The sequence below is a fragment of the Armigeres subalbatus genome, chromosome 1 (assembly GCF_024139115.2).
Source record: "Armigeres subalbatus isolate Guangzhou_Male chromosome 1, GZ_Asu_2, whole genome shotgun sequence".
NCBI classification, from domain to species: domain Eukaryota; kingdom Metazoa; phylum Arthropoda; class Insecta; order Diptera; family Culicidae; genus Armigeres; species Armigeres subalbatus.
Genome location: NC_085139.1, coordinates 278402705 through 278422901, shown reverse-complemented (window position 1 = coordinate 278422901; position 20197 = coordinate 278402705). Strand labels below are relative to the sequence as shown.

Sequence of the window (20197 nt, the reverse complement as noted above, 5' to 3'; positions counted from 1 at the left end):
ATCTGACCTTGGATATAAATCACACACTAAGTCTTTATATAACTCCTATGAAGTGATTCCGAAAGTCAAACTTCTTTCCCGCTAGGTGAATTAATCCGAAGTTTTTGCTCCGGATGTCGTAGGGCATAGACAAAAAATCCAACCTATTATGAAGCCATGGTTAAGCCGATCGTCCACCGTAAGCGTATTTGTGGTTCTTGGTGGTTTTTTGTTTGTGCTGATCGATACGTTTCGATTCATCGCAAACAAACGCCCGAGCCGAGCGCGCTAGTCATGGTAATTCATTTGTGCAAAACAATTAGGCGAGGATCGCTGCGCGCTGCGATCCAGTCCTCAGAACAGTGCGGCTGGCTCAGCGGTTTGGATCGTTTCGCTATCGTTGGTCGTGGTCGCGTGTCCGAGATTCTTAGAATTCACAGAGAATGGCAGCCATCAGTAAATATTGGAACGAAATCATACATCCGGGGGTGACCTGTGCCACTCTGTCACATCCCGGTAGAACCTGTGAGGACCATATCCGCCGACAGATGCGTGTCACCATCGGTGGCAATCTGAAGTTCTTCTTGCCGATATCAATCGTTCGGTTGTTCATGCTGTGCTACACGCGGAAGGCAGTGTCGGTTGAAATTTTGCTGCAGGCCCTATTCGAGCTGTTCAGTGAAGCCTTCAATGGGTGGGCAGTGTCTAATTGCTGGAGTGCCGGGTTCTGTGCCATGTATCGCTGGTTCGGCTTCATCAACAACTACTCAGTGTCACTGCCGAGCTCGCCGGGAACCCTGTTGATGTTCCTAATGCCGGCTTACGTCAAGATGAGCCACTCGCGGGCGATGTTCAATGTGGTATGTTCTGTGTGCATTGGGTAAATAAGAGTGGTGACGGTGCGCGCGGTGATGACCGAAATGACTTGCCAGTTCCGCCGCGTGCTGCTGCTGGCAAGAAGTGATTAAACGATCTTCGATCAACGAGTTTGGGGTGATTGATTTATTGATGTGCTGTTTTGGAAGTTTTTAGAGTGCTGGATGAAATCGAGAGAGCATCCGCTGGTGGAATATGCACGGGAATCGAGACTAGTCGGAACAGTGTCGTTCATGGCCATTAGTGCCGCTATTGGATATTTTGCACAGCGGACCAAGGCCATGGAATTCTGGTGAGTGCTAGGTGATAACTGAAAAGTATGTACCGTAAGCTTGGGAAAATTTGAAAGTTTTTGATGAGAAATTATTCAGGCAATGCGAATATTACCGAACTGTTTTCAAATCCTGTGTCAGTCGTGTTCGCAAACAAATTGACCGATCACTATTTTCCCGTTTTTTCTATTATTACACGTGCACAAAGTTGACTCCCTCATGCTCGACTGCATTTGCCATTTCAGGAGCCATCTCAATTTTAAGCTCATTTGATTGTATAATTTTTCGCATGCTATTTGAAGCTTGTATTACATTACAGTACAAGAAAGGCAAAAAACATTAAACCACTATTACATGCTACTTTCTTGATCTGGTTGATAGAGATATAATGATATCACCTCCTTGGAGGGTGCAATCTACGAACAAGTTTGGTAGCTTTTCAGTCTCCGTCTTAAGAGTTCAGATCCGCAACAATAATTATTGCAAGCCCATACTGTTCCACCATGGCAAGCAACTGCACAAAGCAGAGCAGCAAAACCTGATTTTTTCCGATCACCAAATCAAACGATTCATAATTAATCACGATCATAAACGAACACCATCACATGTTATAGCATAAATGAGGTAGTGTCCAAAAGTGTGATAAAGTAAGGACAATGACTTTTTGAAATATTTATAAAAATAGCTGAGCGTGTTCGACCTTGGTGATCGACCAGTTGGATTGGCTGTTGAAAAGTTAAATTATAAGATCTGCTGATAAAAGCCCCATACTGTAGAACTGTTCTGTACGGCAATGATCACTTTTTCACAACTCAATTTTGTAGTAATTTAATTTTACAATTCTAGACATTTTCCAGTGAAATGTTCTTTACTTACTTACTGATGGGTACTGTGCGCCCTGAGTGGTGCAGAGAACCGAAATGAAAGATCTCTTTTCCGGTCCAGCTATCGTCTTAATCTGTTGCCAAGTTAAATTTTGACTTCTTTTTTTAACTAATTTTATTTGCTAATTATCTAATACATGCATTCATCTCTTAGTATAGGGGTTTCGTGTTTTCTTAACACTATCATCCTCGTTTACCTTGTATCATTTTTAGTTATTTTTATTACTGCCTCTGGCAATTAGGATTTTTCCTCTGGTTGAATTGAACCATGTAGGAATTACAATGTTTTCAACTTTAATTAAACTTAACCTAATTTATACTAAGGATACAAGGAGCTAATCGTTGCAATAAAAGATTGCAACGAATTTTGTCTAAAATTAGAAATTATTGTGTTGGACATTTGTTGCAATATCTCAATATTAGAAATTCTATGAAGTTCATTGGTACTTTACCGGTGATGGATCGACTGTATGTTTAATTCTATTTATTGAACGGCTACTCAGTCTTACAATTTTCACAACGAGTTTATTATTTACCCGACGTTTCGACACGGGAATTGTGTCTTTTTTTGGTACTATACCACGGAGGCAACTTCAGAATCATTTTCAAAATTTTATTTTGAATCCTCTGGAGTGCCTTCTTTCTGGTATTGCAGCAACTAGTCCATATTGGCACTGCATACAACATGGCTGGTCTAAAAATTTGTTTGTAAATCAAAAGTTTGTTCTTAAGACAAAGTTTTGATTTTCTGTTTATAAGCAGATATAGACACTTAATATATTTGTTACATTTGGCTTGAATGCCTTCAATATGACTTTTAAAAAGATAATTTTTGACCCAGCAGAAGCCCTAAGGTTTAGCTTCGCTAGACCAATCAATTGGATCCCCATTCATAGTGATAATACAGGGGTTAGGCAAAATGATTGAGATAGGCAAAATTTGGCCCAAATTCAAATCCTTATAACTTTTTGAAAAATTGATGAAATTGGACAAAACCGGAAGCATTCGACGGCAAATTTAGTCAAGATTTAGTAACATGCATGGTCACGAATACTGGCCACCGGACACCGGAGATGTTCCGGATTTTCGAAGGCCATGTCAAAAACACATTTTTTCTGCCACTCATATTTTTGTGTGGTTTAATGTTACATCGATGAACACTATTTTCCTAGAAACTAGATCGTATTGAATGCGGGTGGTTGGGCTAAGATCCGTTGAAAAACATCCGAGATATGGCCATTTCAGTAAACCTGTTTCCGGATACTATGGTCAATTATGTATATCCTTCCAATCACGTATATATTATCCGGTACCATATCAATATTGGTATCAAACTTCAAGATTTTTTGAGGTGATACTTCTAAATGCATTTTGGAACCAGCAGCTGCCATGACCGCTCTGTAGTAGGTTCCAGGTGCCCCGGGGGGAATGGCCAATTTGAAAAACGCTCAGACCCTATCAATATGGGTATCAAACTTCAAGATTTTTTTTTGAAGATGCTTCAGGAAGCATATTCAGGACGATCAGTTGCCCTGACCACTCTGTAGTAGGTTCCAGGTGCCCCGGGGGAAGTGGCCAATTTGAAAAACGTCCAGAACCATATTAATATGGGTATGAAACTTCAAGATTTTTTGAGGTGATACTTCTAAATGCATTTTGGAACCATCAGCTGCCATGACCACTCTGTAGTAGGTTTCAGGTGCCCCGGGGAAGTGGCAAATGTCCAGAACCATATCACTATGGGTATCGGACTTCAAGATTTTTCGAGGTGATACTTTTAAAGCATTTTAGAACTATAAGCTGCCATGACCGCCTTGTAGTAGGCTCCAGGGGTCCCAAAGACAGTGGCAAATTTGCAAAATGTTCGAAACCATATCAAAATGAGTATCAAAGTTCAAGGTTTTTCATGGAGATACTTTTGGACTCTCCTGTCGAACAGAGTTTATTTATTTATTTAACAATAATGGTCCTAGATTACTCCCTTGTGGTACACCAGATGGCGTGACGAAGGGATCCGAAAGAGATGATCCGACTTTCACACGCAATTTTCGATCCGTCAGGTAAGATCGAAACCAATCAACACACACAATGGAAACTCCCAACTTCTCAAGTTTGCCAAGTAGAATACGATGATCCACTCGGTCAAAAGCAGCTTTAAGATCTAAGTATACCGCATCCACTTGCCGCCCATTGTCAAGAGCCTCAATACAAGTTGTTGTGAATTCTGTCAAGTTGGTCGCGACCGATCTATTAGGAAAAAATCCATGCTGGTCCGTAGAGATGTACTGCCTGCAGCAGGCGAAGAGCGTGTCGTTCATTATTATTTCAAAAACTTTCGAACAAGCGGAGAGAGTGGTTATTCCACGATAGTTGCTCACGTCGCATTTGTTTCCTTTCTTATGAACTGGAAAAAGGTATGACGACTTCAAGCGCATGGGAAACGTTCTGGCTCGAAGGGAAAGATTGAAGATTTTTGCTAACGGTTTAATAAGAGCGCTCGAACGCCGGCGCAGCAAAGCAGCCGGTATCCCGTCTGGTCCAGCGCTGAACGAAAATTTCAGTTTCCGGATCGCTCGGCACACATCTTCATCACTGATGGAAAAGATGCCTAAGTCCAGTACATCTCGAGGAGTGTCACGAGAAGCCTCGATGACAAGAGATAGCGAAGCTGAGAAATCGTTGAAGGAGGTCTTAAACTGTTCAGCAAAGAGCTCGCATTTGTCAGTTGGAGTGTCAGCAGAAACACCATTCAGTTGCATTGACGTAGGAAGTCCATCTTCATTCCGTTTGGACCTAACAAATGTCTAGATTTGCTTGGGATTTAGACGCAGATTTCGTTGTGTGCGACTGATGAATCGGGAATACAAAAACTGATTATAACTTCTGTATACACTGCTGGCACTATTGAACTGTTGCTTGTTGTAAGTGGAACGATAATTGCAGTATCTCCGAAGTGCAGAGGACCGGCGACGTTTAAGTATTCGTAATCTGTGATGATGATCTGTGAGGCTTTCGTGCAGCTCCAACAATCGGAACATGGATAGCAAATGCACGAACGATATTGTCGGTGAAAAAGTCCACAGCACCGTCGACGTTATCAAATGAATTGATGCAATCCCAATCCATTGCAAGTAGCATTTCATTCAATGCAGAGTAATCTGCTTTTCGGAAATTATAACTGCTCGAATCATGTCCAGGCTCAAAGGTAATTGGCGGTGCATACGACAACTCCAAGGTAAGCGGAGGATGGTTGACATCAACAGGTGTCAGCGGTTCAAGAGCAGGGCGTATTGCACAACTAGGCAGCACTGCATCGTTTGCCAGAACGAGATCAAGTACACGACCATTTGAATTAACGATTGAGTTGATCTGGGTCAATCCATGAAAGTTGAATCCGTCCAACAATGCGCAACTGGATTCTGATAGACGAGAACGTATCAAGTCAACAGTCGGGTGAGAACTCTCGGCTGAACACCAACGAATCGCAGATTGATTGTAATCACCGAGCAGCAGGGCCTTGTCGTTAGCCCTGAGTGTAGAATTAACCGTTTCGATAGATTCTAGATGGCGTTGAATATCATCAAGATTGTTCATACGATCAGGTGGCAAGTACACAACCCCAATGCTGATAATGAATCCAGGCATATTGACTCGAACCTATAATTGTTCGAGGGTATCACTAACGACAGCGGAATCACGAGCACAATTGAACTTAGATAAAACTGCGATTAGTAAACCACCGCCACGGGTTTTACGGCTATTCAAAGGATTGCGATCAGTTTTGAACTCGGAGTAGTGGCGTCCAAAAAGCTGTGCTGATTGTATGGCGTCGTCGACCCAAGTTTCGGTTAATACAACAACATCGTAATCTCCTTCGCATACTGCCAAAAAGAAATCGTCGATTTTGGTACGAAGCCCGCGAACATTCTGATAGTAGATGTGCAGACCACCGTTTTCGTTGCTGATGTGGGAGTGACGAGTACTGGAATGTTGGGGAGCATCATTTTCAAACGGAAGAAGCGTGGTCGCGAGTTGTCTAGAATCAGGAATCTTATCAGAAGATGAACTGAACACGTTGGATGGAAACTTGCCAGATGAACGTTGTTGGAAGGTCCCTTCACCTGCCTCAAACACAGGGCCGGGACGGCTGATGATCGCAGGCTGGATTGGCTCGACTGTGATGAGCGGATAGGGACCTTCCACAAGGCTGGAGGCAAGAGTGCGTCCCGGTATCCGATCAAGAGGATATTCTGATGATCGATGCACTGCCGCTTGATGACCGGAATAAGGGAGCTTCCCACTATCAGCATGATTCACCGTGACCGCAGCGCGCCTCTTCTTCTTGTACCGGTCGGATCATTTTCGAGCAACATCTCAATCGGGTTGTCGTCTGACATTCTGGCTACATGCCCGGCCCACCGTAACCGCCAAAATTGTACCATGTGGGTAATTCTCCTCACAGTTACAACTCGTGGTTCATTGGCCTCCACCACGTATTGTCTTCCATCTGCACCCCGCCATAGATGGTCCACAACACCTTCCATTCGGAAACTCCAAGGGCGCGTTGGTCCATTGCTAGCAATGTTCAACTTTCGTGGCCATAGAAGCCGACCTGTCTAATGAACGTTTTGTAGATGGTCAACTTCGTGCGGCGGCGAAATCTATTCGACAGGAGAGTCCAAAAGCATCTCCATGAAAAACCTTGAACTTTGATACTCATTTCGATATGGTTTCGAATATTTTGCAAATTGGCCACTTCCCCGGGGCACCTGGAACCTACTACAGAGCGGTCAGGGTAACTGATCGTCCTGAATATGCTTCCTTAAGCATCTACATGAAAAATATTGAAGTTTGATACCAATATTGATATGGTACCGGATAATATATATGTGATTGGAAGGATATACATAATTGACCATAGTTTCCGGAAACAGGTTTACTGAAATGGCCATATCTCGGATGTTTTTCAACGGATCTTACCGCAACCACCCGCATTCAATTTTCAATAAGATCTAGTTTCTAGGAAAATATTGTTCATCGATGTAACATTTTTTTTTAAATCGTTTATTTAGTAGGCTCAGTTGTTTTATAAAAAAACTCTACGGAGCCGAAAGCAATTAATTTACATTATATTAATCTGAAGATGTTTCAGGCATGCGTTGTGAAGCATCCTTATGAGAGGTCTTTTCGAAGACGACCGGTCTAAGGCTGTAACCTCAACTGCTTGATCCCTCCGTTGACTCGTTGATGACTTTTGTTGCTTCTTCTCCTCCGTCTTCAGCGAATTTACGTAATCCGTGTATCCCAATATCGCCTTTTTCACGAACCATATCCGATCGGTTTTGTTCTTGAAACTCATGGTCTCCGCCATCTTCTCCCTCTCTACCATTGAGTATGGAATAGAAATTTCCGCCTGCTGGGTTATCGTTTTTGCTGGGCTAGACTCCAACTCAACCACTCCCTCCGCTACTACTTCTATCACGTCGTTCTCCGAAACTTCAACGTTTGGTTGTTCAGCTACTCTTCCTTCAAATCCAATCACAACATCCGAATAGGTTTTCTTCTCGCCTTCTCTTAATTGCCTGTTATCCTTCTTTTCTTTTTGGATCCTGTTCCTCAATTTTGGACACGAATCTTTTCGGTGCCCTTCTGCTTGACACACAAAGCACTTATTCCGTAAATTCGGATAATATATCCGTGCCGTCCAATTGTTTAGTTGAAGTGAAGGGGGAACTTCCTTATTCATATCAATGAACACTCCTCTGATTCCGGTGAACATGTGGTCCAACCCCAAATCCTGTGGGAATTTCTCCCGGATAATATTTTCCACTTTCCCGTATTCACTAAGGCGTTTTTCTAAATCGTTGTCCGGTAGTTCAGGCGGCAAATCAAACACACGAATGTATTGGATTTTACTACCTGCCGCGACCATATGAACTTCCACGGAATTTCCATTCGAATTAGCAAACTTTCGGGGCTCCTTGTTCCTGATCAACGCATTTCGCATAACATCTTCCGAAACGAATTTAATAAACAGCAATCTATCCATTGCTGTTCTATACACTGTTTCCATATGTGATACATCCGTGCCAAGTTGTCGAACAAAGGCTGCTATCTCAACCCATGTCGGACGGGGAGCTGAAGGTGGGAACCGAAACTGCACCGTATTCACAATCATTTCGCACATGGCATACGAACGAGAGAAATCTAGAAAACAAACCGCTTTATGGTGCTGTTCGAGAACAACGTGCTGCTATACGTCTGCCAGAGACGGTAGCAAATGAGCAACTGCCTAACGATGTAACATTAAACCACACAAAAATACGAGCGGCAGAAAAAATGTGTTTTTGACATGGCCTCCGAAAGGCCGAAACATCTCCGGTGTCCGATAGCCAGTATTCGTGACCATGCATGTTACTAAATCTTGACTAAATTTGCCGTCGAATGCTTCCGGTTTTGTCCAATTTCATCAATTTTTCAAAAAGTTATAAGGATTTGAATTTGGCCCAATTTTGCCTATCTCAATCATTTTGCCTAACCCCTCTGTATGTCTGCTGGAAGGTTTGAAATAAGAAGCTCTCGGCTTCTCTCTCATGAAAATAATAAGCTGAGTTTTGGAAGCATTCGGGGAAATTTTCCATTTTTGCAAGTAAGGGAAGAAAATATCCAAACTATTTTGCAATCTACTACAAATGACACGAAGGCTTCGCCCTTTGGCTGAGAGACCCGTGTCATCTGCAAACAAAGATTTTTGACACCCTTGCACAATAGGAAAAAAGGAGGTATTTTTGTCCACAATTGTGAATCCTGCAATAAATGGTGGAATTCATCATAGAAACATAGATAGAAAATAGACATAGACATCAACGAAATAGAGTTTTATTTACTTTCATTTATTATAAAATATATTTGATATTTCATTAAGATTTCTTTCATAATTTAAAAAAGTTATTTTGGCAAGGAGTTATTCATCACACTATTCATCCAACACTTTATGACACTTTATGGTGAAATCTATAATTCGCTTCTATAAGCAAGTAATGTCAAATTTGTAAATTTTGAACCCCTTTCCTTCTCACTGCGTAACGTTTTGCCTTTCTCGTACAACAAAGCGGCATAATCATTCTTGATACCAGTCGTGCAGAGGGAAACAGGCGCGAAGCCGACCCTTCCCACCTTCCGAGGACATAGGGCGTGGTAAGGCCACCTGGAAAGCCAGCAATGCGCTGGCACGATACCATGGTGTTCTTCTAAAAAAGCGAGTCACGATGTTCAGTGCTGCAAGGGCACGCAGCTAACCTCGAGGGTGCGTTGTGCACTGCCCCCCCCTTTGAAGCATTACTTTTGGTTGTACCGAAGGGACTATAGGCTTTGCGGAAATGGAAACGGTTTAGCGGGTCGGGGATGTAGTCCTGCCTCCCTCGTTTGCTGTTGGAGGTGGTCCCTAACCCCACACTTCCTGGACAACCCAGGATGTCTGTTGAGCAGATTTCCCCTCCTTTGTTTAGGAAGAAAAGAAAAAAAAGTATGTTTCATGTCAACACAGAATATCAGGATTCGGACGAACATCTGCATCTTGCAATGAAGGCATACTTTACCTTAGACAGTCTTAGTGTCACAAAGCTAAATGGGAATCTTATTCTCTCCTCCGATGACCAACGTGACAAACATCTTTTCGAATCGACAACCAGGCTCCTCGATAAGCGTTACGAAGTAGGATTACTGTGGAGACCCGATAACACCCGGCTGCCAGATAATCGAACGATGGCACTGCGACAGCATCAGCAACTCCAAAAGCGAATGGAACGCGACACGGACCTGGCAGATACCCTCAACGGTAAAATCGTCGAATTTGTTGCCAAAGGATACGCCAGAAAGCTCACACAGGAGGAACTTGATCAGTCATATCTGCGCATCTGGTATCTCCCCATGTTCCCAGTTACGAACCCCAATAAGCCGGGGAAGATAAGGCTGGAATGGGACGCAGCAGCTAAAACATTCGGTGTTTCACTAAACTCTGCCTTACTGAAGGGTCCTGATTTGTTCTGCTCACTGTTTGCCATACTTATACAATTTCGCCAAGGCCGCTTCGGATCGGGTTATCCGGAGACATACGAGACATATTCCATCAGATTTTGATGCGAACTGAGGACCAGCATTGTCAAAGGTTCTTTTGGGCAGACGAAGATGGTGAAGTTGCAGTTTACGTACCGCAAGTTATGAGCTATGGAGCCAGCTGTTCACCAAGCTGCGCCCAATACGTCAAAAGTATGAATGCGGAGCGTTTGCAAGCATCTCATCTAATCGCTGTTCAGGCAATATCAAAACGCCACTACGTGGACGACATGTTGGTAAGCGTTGACGAAGAAAATGAAGCTGTACGCCTAGCAGAGGAGGTCAAATATGTACATTCTCAGGGCGGTTTCTAAATCCGCAATTGGATGTGCAATTCCAAAACTGTGCTCACGGCGCTGCACGAAGGCAACACGACGGAGAAGGATATGGACCTGTCTTCAGAAATAGCCATCGAGAAAGTGCTGGGAATGTGGTGGAGTACGGCGACAGATGAATTTTGATTCAAAGTTGGATGGACACGCTACGGCCCACTTCTACTGACAGGTCAACGACCACCCACTAAGCAGGAAATGCTCCGGGTCCTGATGACTATTTTTGACCATTTGGGACTTATCGCCCACTTTCTGATATTTCTCAAAGTTCTGCTTCAGGAAGTTTGGAGATCCAAAGTTGAGTGGGATGAAGAAATTGCAGGGGAATTGTACAGAAAATGGCAGCTGTGGACTAAAATTCTACCCCAAACCGTGCGCATTCCACGCTGTTATAATTCATCGTTGGCACTGAACAGCTGCACTGAGATCCAACTTCACAAGTTCGTGGACTCCAGCGAAAACGGGTTTGCTGCGGTAGCTTTTCGACGGTTCGACTACAATGGATCTACGAAGTGCTCTATAGTCGCTTCGAAAGCTCGTGTAACTCCGTTAAAGTTTCTGTCGATACCTCGATTAGAACTTCAGGACGCTGTTCTCGGCGTAAGACTTGCGCAAAGCATCATCTCCTCTCTATCACTACGGATAACTCGACGAGTGTACTGGACAGATTCTCGAGACGGCAAGTTGGAAACGGCTACGAAATAGTTTGGCATTTGTTTTCCGTTATTTTTCCAACTTGCGACTGAAGGCAAAACAGCAGCAGATCTACCTTGGACCACTAAATGTGACGGAGCTTAAAAATCTGAGGCTTATCTATTCTGTGTAGCACAACGAGAAGGCTTCTCCGACAAAGTAACTACCCTACCGCAAGCACGTTCAACTGCGTCTGTGAAACTTCTACCAAAATCCAGTTCACTATACCGACTAACTCCATGGTTGGATGAACAAGGAGTTCTGAGAATGCGAAGCCGAATCGGCGGCTGCCAATTCGTCAGTGACGACACCAAACAACCAATTATTCTGCCCCGCGACCACCACATCACCACACTTTTAGTTATGCACTATCACTACAAGTACCATCATTGTAATCATGAAACCGTGGTCAATGAACTAAGGCGAAAGTTCCACATTCGGGTCACCTCCAATAAGGTCCGTAAAAGTTGCCAGCGTTGCAAGAACGAAAATGCGATTCCCCAACAACCAGTCATTGCGGACCTTCCATAAGCAAGACTCGCGGCGTTCACGCGCCCTTTACATATGTGGGATAGACTACTTTGGTCCAATGAAAGTGGTCATCGGTAGACGAACGGAAAAGCGTTGGGAAATGCTGATTACTTGCTTAACCGTCCGTGCTATTAATATTGAGTTGGTTTGCTCCCTCAGCACAAACTCGTGTATTATGGGTCTACGTAACTTCATCTCGCGCAGGGGCACTTCGAGAAAGATTAATAGCGACCGCGGCACGAATTTTGTCGGCGCCAGACGAGAACTGACTGTAGCCGTAGCAGAAATCAACCAATCAGGGATAGCGGAATTCATTAGCCCAGACACTGAATGGATCTTCAACCCCCCTGCAGCACCCCATATGGGTGGTTGTTGGGAAAGATTGGTCCGATCGGTGAAGACAAACCTAGCAGCAATTCGTCCTGCTTCTAAACTCGCGGACGAAGAACTAAGGAGCACGCTTACGTAAATAGAGAACGTCATCAACACACGACCTTTAACACATTTTCCGATCGACAGTGATTCGGCGCCAGCGTTGACCCCGAATCATTTTATTCTTGGGTCATCAGACGGGTCTAAGCCACTTTCAACCATAGACGATAGTGGCCCCACGTTACAGCGCAATTATCGAACCTCCCAGATTCTTGCCAACCAATTTTGGAAACGATGGGTAAGTGACTATTTATCTTGCGGAAATATCCAGGTGGACAAAATGGTTCGCACACACAAAACCGATCGTCGTTGGCAACATTGTAGTCATCGTTGAACCAAGCCTTCCAAGAAACTGTTGGCCGAAAGGAAGAGTCATCCAGGTCAATATAGGACGCGACGGATGCATCCAATCTACAACGGTTCAAACGGCTAAAGGAGTGTACGAAAGGCTGGTGACGAAGCTAGCAGTCCTAGATGTTTACCGCGAAACCTTGAAAACCAACTGGTAGTTGGCGTACCCCGGGGGAGTCTTGTCAGCGCGCAATTCCATTGGACTGGCAACGCTTGTCCATACACTACCACATAATATAGATATAATAGTAACTAGATGTTTCGTTCTACAGCGACCTATCAGACCTGCGGCATGAGGAGAAGAATGAGTGTCTATTGAAGAAGAATGAATTATATGAAGCTTGATTGAACGCACTAATTGCTACAATTTGTTATCCTAAAAATTTATATGTATATCTAATGTTAGTAAAATATTAATCTAGTGTTAGTCAACAGTTGAACTTGAAACATTTATCATTGTACGGTAAGAATTAACTATTATGAGTGAAGAATGCTGAATTTCTAATTAAGTGTATCTCTCAAATAAGCTTAGCCTAAACAAGCAGCAACCGATGGATTATGGCCTAGCTGAACTTAAAATTATACGAAAAGTTAGTTGGTATGTACCACTCATCTACGTTCGAATATTTAAGTTACAAGTTAGCATGAAATAAAATGTAAATTTTAAATAGCATCGATTGTTGCCTGACTCCAAGTGCGTAGTAAACATGAGTAGAATTTCTAGCAATAAATATTGTAACGTGATTTAAAACTCTCTCCTCCTTATATTTGGAATTTTATAATCCTCCTTGGAATAAATATACGGATTAAAAATACGGAATCTGCTTTGTTGTATGGTAAGCCAACAACCGGGTTTTTGTGAACGGAAGCAAAGCGAAAAACGATTATATTCCTGACACTTGTCAATACTCCGGCTGCAATATTTCACGGGATACTTAATATTTAAACTGCCCGCACTTGGACCGTTATCTGAAATACGTGTAAGTGCACCGGCGTCGACGAAATCAACGAAAACATCGATGACACGCAAAACAAAACTTGGTAATTCCGCGCGTCGCTTGCTTTGATTTGTTTTGCTCGTCGATAATTTGCTTGCGTCATGACTCAGTACTGGAAAAGTTCGTGATCGTCATAAGACAGAGAGCAAAGCGCCTTTTTCTATTTCAGGCGACCAAATGAAAGAATCGTGGGTACTTTGATCAATTTCGCATGAAAGGATCTTGTGCTTTATTTTAAAATTTAATTTTCTAAGTTATTTTAATAGATACATACGAAAAATAGTGCAAAAAATGTGCAGCACAGGCCACTCCGGCCTTAGTCTGATAATAAATAAAAATACGAAAAATAGTGACTAATCGATAAATTAATCATACTTCTTTAATTCACCGAGTTGAAAGTAAAAATAAACACAAAAATAAAACAGATATTGCACACTTTCATGACCTGTCACAGAAAAAATATTTTTTTAGATTTTTGTAGCATGCCATTCATCCTTCGCGTTTCAATAGATTTTGAAAGGGGCAGATATGTAAACATCGCGTGACATCTCGTATTGAAAATGAGAAATTCCAGTACTGGTCATGACGTTTAATTTTATTGTTATTTAGTGTGTAGTATCTGGAACTCGCTCCCAGGTTTTAACGAGACATTTTTTACACGATTTGTATGCCCCGGAAACACGTGGGATCCGCAGAAAATTGATTTTCGATGAAATCGTTAATTTTAAGCAAAACGCCTCCCCCACGTAAAAACCGATTTCAGAGTATATTGTACTTTATGAGATGAGGGATTCCCGCTCCAGTCATGGAAGCTCTTCAAAAACAGAAATTTTCTTCATTCTACTAGGTATTGTCCGTTGACTTTTGTAGGTGAGTGTTCAGTCTGAAAAACCACTGGCTGAAAACAGTGAAACTGTCTTTTCCAATCTTCGGATGCTTCAGACGTTTTTCTGATTACATATTCAGTTTTCTAGATCTTTGTTGATTAAACTAGCATCGTTTTATTTTTTACATTTCTGATATCACAGATTTTTCAGATTCAGAGCAGACTCAGATCCTTCCGATTCAGATTATTGACATGACCTAAACTTTCCAGATTATATTCAGATATTTTTAATATTCTCACATTCTTTAGATCCTCCAGGATATTCAAATGCTTCAGATTTCTAAGATTTTTGCGTTATCCAGAGCCTGATATATAAACTCAACTCAGAAATTCTTGGTATGCCTAGATTATATAATACTTAAGGAAATAGTCTGTTTTCTCAGAATTATTCAAACCTTCATTCTTTAAATTCAGTTGACCCTCTAGACTGCCGACGTTAACCTTTTTCTGAGTATTTGAATCTGTTTAAGGTCACTCCTGACAGAATCCAAGTTTCAAAGTGCTCGCGTTTTCGGGGCGGGTTAGGGACAAAAGGTCGAAAGACAAAAGTTCGAAAGGACAAAAGGTCGAAAGACAAAACGTCGAAAGACAAAAGGTTGAAGGGACAAATGGTCGAAAAGGACAAAAGGTCGAAAGGGACAAAAGGTCGAATGGACAAAACGTCGAACGGGACAAAAGGTCGAAACGGACAGAACGGTCGGACGGACAAAAGGTCGAAAGAAACTAAATATCAATAAGATCAAAAGGTCGAAATGAACAAGAAACTGAAACGGAGAGAGTCAACCTATCACCAGAGTTGTCCTACACAATTAACAAAAACTCTGCTCTTTTATTTTTACAACTAATATATGGATGTTGAGTTTTCGAAATATCACTTCGAGCTGTCATAATGGTGCACGCCGCACATAAAATACACCGGCGTATATTACACGCCGGTGTATTTTCAATGCGTGCGCCCGAGTAGCTGCGGAGTGCACTATTTTGACAGATCGAAGCGACATTCAGAAAACCTAGATTTTCATCCATTATTTGCACTCATTGAATGAATTTTTTTTTATTTCTTTATTATAGTGATTTTTTCGAAAATATAAGAAGTTCATCACTTATTGAATGAATTTTATTTAATTGCTAAAATAGTTTAAAATGAAAGAGCAAATTTTTTGCCAAGTGTATAGGACAACTCTGTCTAGAGTGTCCATCCCGGGACATCCCGGGACAAAAAATCCCGGGATTTAGGAAATTTCGGGATTTCCCGATTCCCGGGATATTATTTTTGAAATCCCGAGAATCCCGGGATACCCGGGATAAAAAAAAAATGTTTCATTTCCGGTTCGCAAACAGTGTAATTTTTCTTCTTACAAAAGTTATTTGTTTTAAACGTGAAACCCAACTAAGGTGATAAACTCATATGATATTTTTGTACCTCCCATCAGACATGATTTTTTTTTCTACAGCAAGGTTGTGTATACCAGCTAATTTTCGCCTTGCTAATTTCCTCGCGCCGCGCAACATTGATTCAGTCTTCCTGAGCTTCTTGCCTTCAGAACAATTCTTGATCCAATTCATGTCCTTCCAATCGACGTTCGTACAACAAACTTTCCAGCATATGCGCACTACAAGTGATCCGACCCCGATGCTCTGCCTAATTTGTTTGGTTCCTGCTGCTGACCAGCTCCTGACCAAAGCTTCGCTTGGACTCCTACTGACTTACTAGCAAGCTACCGAAAGTTCGAACCTCCCACTAATTTATGTACGGCGCTACCCATGACTTTCGCAGACAATGCATGATCCCACGATGCCACGAGACGTGTACGCCCGATCCAAGGATCTCGGACTGCGATTACGTTTCTGTAGATAATCCATCGATACTATGTTTAAGATCCGAAGTCTTCCTGGACCATAATCTGTTCCAGAGTTGTTAAACGATAAATTATCGTCGTTGTACGATGATGTTTCGTTGACGATAAAGTGAGCGTTGATTTAACGTTATCGTTATCGAGTACTCGTTGTTTTATCGATAGTTATCGAGTTAACTGTAACGTACACTACAACTAAAAGTACAAATATTCTCAAGTTGGTTTTTCAAAACCTATTTCAAGCATTGCATACCCTTCAGATATTCAGAATCGCGTTTAAATCGTGGATTCAATTGGAATTCGAGAAGATCACCGAATTTACCAATCATTAAATTTCTTACAGAGTCTTAGTTTTCTATAGTAAATAATCTGAGAATATTTTGATTGTCTTAACTGTTTGATTTAGTATGATTAACAAAACTTCTATTTTGAAGATGCCAAACATCCAGTTAAACGATTATTTTTTGACTAACAGTGAGGACAACATTCCTCAGCCTAACCGAATCATACTGAATAGGAGACGAGGTTAGTTCACCAATTCATTAAGAGTATTTTTACTCGGTGCAGGTACTCTAGAATGCAGTAATGCAGGTCGCTGCATCAAATATTGTTTTAGAGCTTGGATCCCAATATGTTGCCGAGAGATTCCGACTCCAGCTGCTTATCCTAGCTTATCCGATAAGAAGGATTGACAAAGAAAAATTCATCATGCGTCGGCGGTAGAAGCGTACATGTATTGATGTACATCTGTCTGGGTAGTTCTTATCAGAACACCTATGCGGCATTTTGAAATATTACTGAACAACCAACAGAACACCTCACTTTTTTATTCCGTAGAGAGTCAGGCATTAATTCTAGAGTGTCTCGCTTCGATCAAAATCAACTCTGGTCAACAGCCTCCACTCAATTTGTCCAATTCTCGGCAATTCTTTCTCTTTTTCGAAAATAATGTTTCAAATTAGAATTGAATGAGTTCCAATTTGAGCTCTGTATTATCTGGCCTTTCTAAAATATGAACTTTACCCCTGAACATTGAATAAAATCGTTTTTTAGTCAGAAAATAAGTTTTCTAAGGAAACATCGAAAAATCCCGGGATCCCGGGATTTCCCGGGATATACGAACAATTTCATCCCGAATCCCGGGACATCGAAAATGGCCGGGAAATGGAAACTCTAACTCTGTCTCGCGCAATACAAGCTTTATTTATTTCCTAAATCAACAATCTTTTTATCTCTAACAGAACTAGGGGAAACCGCCAAATGTTGAACGGCTAAAATTCTTGCCTATTGTTGAACGCCCATAAGAAATTCACGTGCGTTCAACAATAGGCGGAGAAATTAGTCGTTCAACATTTGGCGAATTACCCTATCTAGATATTCATATTATTGCTTCATAGTAATTACTCCTTCTTTGAAAATTGTTTATTCTTCAACTTTGAATGATGTGATGAGTGTGTTATTTCTACTTGAAGTTAAATGCATTTCATAATTCTTTCGGAATACACCCAACTTGTTATCAACTTGTACTTGATCGACCTTTTGTCCCTTTCGACCTTTTGCCCTTTTCGACCTTTTGTCCTTTTCGACCTTTTGTCCTTTTCGACCTTTTGTCCTTTCGACCTTTTGTCCTTTTCGACCTTTTGTCCTTTCGACCTTTTGTCTTTTCGACCTTTTGTCTTTCGACCTTTTGTCCTTTCGACCTTTTGTCTTTCGACCTTTTGTCATAGATTCTTCGGGGGCACACCACTCGATACGGAGGCGGTGCACAACTGTCATTTTTGTTGATTTAGCTTTGCTGCGTCGCAGCATGCATGAAATAATAAAAATGACAGTCGTGCGTTGCTTCCGTATCGAGTGGTGTGCCCCGGAAAACGCGAGCGCTTTGAAACTTGGATTCCGTGAGGAGTGACCTTAAGTATGCAAGACACCCATTTCGTATATATTTCATAGATTTTCCAAACATTATGGAATGCGGGACGGGATGCGGGACAAGTAGGCTGAATCCGGGACGTCTGCTCACTTTAATCTAGGGATAAAAATCGCTGGTCAACAAACACTAAGTTTCAATGATATGGAAATGCTAATATCATCTTCCAAACTTGGACGTACATGTTCATGATAGCATTAGAGGCGAAAGTATAGAATTGATAGTTCCGTTAGGATACGGCAGGCATGAAGAATGTTTTTATAGAAGTCGATTTGAAAGCGAGCGGAGGGCAATATTTGTGATGGCACATATCGCACGACCTTCCTTCTGCCAAGCTCCCGTATGAAGGGGGAGGGAAGAATATCAGTGTGGAAGCTGATATATCTCCACTGGCAAAAGGAAGGTGGTTTGACTTGCTCATATGCCATCGCGTGCGGAAGGATTTGCTATCGACGAGTACTGTCTCCAAATTTCTAATATGACATCAGCATTTAGTCGAATAGGATTTTTATTGCACAGTTCTGTTTTCTCATTGCGTCCGTCTCGTCGCAACCAACTTGGCTGCCTCGGAGAGAACAAAGCAGAGAGTGTGTACTAAGTTTCACTTTTTAAAGATCGTCAAAATCAAGTAAAGCAGTAGCTTAATAAATTTCAAAACTAAACTTCAGCAAAAAATACCTTTGTTAGTTGAATTCCAGAAAAAAAACCTTTTCTCAGCCAACACAAATGTTGTGAATCAACGATGCCCACCTCGGGAAAAGAAACAAAAAACTCTACGACCTCAGCGAAAAATAATTGACTATGCGGAATTAATTTGCACGAACAAAATATAAACAACCGAAAGAAAATGCAAATCAAATTCGCGTGGCTATCATCATCGCATTCGCAACGACGTCAAAGTTGCGTAGATGTAAATCGTTAATCAGTAGCCTTGTCGTATCTTTCTTTCGATTTTTTTGTAAGAACGTGCATATTGGACCTGCCAAGATCTTCTTCCTCACCGGTAGGCACATGTTTCAGGTCTGCTCAGAGTCCCACCAATTCCTAAAACTAGGCATGATGATCATGCAAATTTTGCCTATCCAAACCTCCCATGGAACACTAAATGAACGTTCCAATAATATTTTAAGATGGTCCTGGCAAATTAATAATGAATCCTTTTCTCGTTCCCAAGGTTTTTCTCACCACTGAAGAAAAATCTCAACCCAGAATCGGAACAGCACCACAAGCCCTGCCACCATCGTCACACCTGCCAAAGCTACATCTTCGACGGTATGCGGACATGTTTCACATTTGGCCTGCTGCTGGAATTGGTCCGGAAATTGATCAACGTCGCTCCCCGAATCAGCAGTGAACCTGCCGCCGCCATTTTGGAAGCGTTTTCTCGCATCCGGTTGAGGTTCGTCGCCTTCCTTACGCTGTACAATGGACTGTTCCGACTGACAACCTGTGCGTTGGCCCGCCACAGGCGGAAGGTAACCGAGAGTGACAGCACCGTGGCGGCCTGCATAAGTGGTCTAAGTTACGCTCTGTCACCAAACTACAATATCTTCAATCTGGGTGTAGCCGCTGCCATACAGGTTGGGTTTGAATTATGTTAATGAAATGAGAATTATTTTTTTTTTCAAATTCGCAGAACGCTTGGAATTTTATAACCGAGAAATACGACAAAGTGCAGTGGATCCAGCAGGTGAATAAACTTTCGTTCAGTTCGATCGTGTGGGTGTTTCTTATGAACTACAACATGTACGCTCGGGCGTACTACCCATACGCGATGTCGAAGTTTGCCTTGAAGTTCACCGATATTTGCTCCGGCTTACAGTGAGTATCCTCTTAACGGATGAAGTTAATCCGGTCTAAATGTACTTAATAAATTATGTACGATTTCAGAGCACAAACTGCCGCCGAATGTCTTGGAAAAGTTGCAATGGGGTTCAGCTGAGCTAATGCAGTTTCGAATTTAGATTTTATTTCCAATTATTGTTAATGGTTATTTGCGGTTGTGATAGTTTATAAGTGGGTTATGAATAATAATTAAAAACTTTTAAACAAATTCGAATCGTGT

General features: G+C 41.9%; 1 protein-coding gene across 1 annotated transcript; it reads left to right on the top strand.

Annotated features, from left to right (window-relative positions):
* Positions 1 to 298: 298 nt before the first annotated feature.
* LOC134207641 (uncharacterized) lies at positions 299 to 20176 on the top strand. Its single transcript, XM_062683395.1, has 5 exons — positions 299 to 839; positions 1005 to 1147; positions 19307 to 19712; positions 19769 to 19953; positions 20023 to 20176. The coding sequence occupies exons 1-5, from the start codon at positions 423 to 425 to the stop codon at positions 20072 to 20074; spliced, it is 1203 nt and encodes a 400-aa protein (XP_062539379.1). The 5' UTR covers positions 299 to 422; the 3' UTR covers positions 20075 to 20176.
* Positions 20177 to 20197: the final 21 nt, after the last annotated feature.

Bases quoted from the DNA above. Each gene is read 5' to 3' on its own strand.
- LOC134207641 (XM_062683395.1), top strand. From the start codon at position 423: ATGGCAGCCATCAGTAAATATTGGAACGAAATCATACATCCGGGGGTG. The intron at 840-1,004 runs GTATGTTCTGTG...CTGTTTTGGAAG, and splicing joins CGCGGGCGATGTTCAATGTG to TTTTTAGAGTGCTGGATGAA. The intron at 1,148-19,306 runs GTGAGTGCTAGG...CTCGTTCCCAAG, and splicing joins ACCAAGGCCATGGAATTCTG to GTTTTTCTCACCACTGAAGA.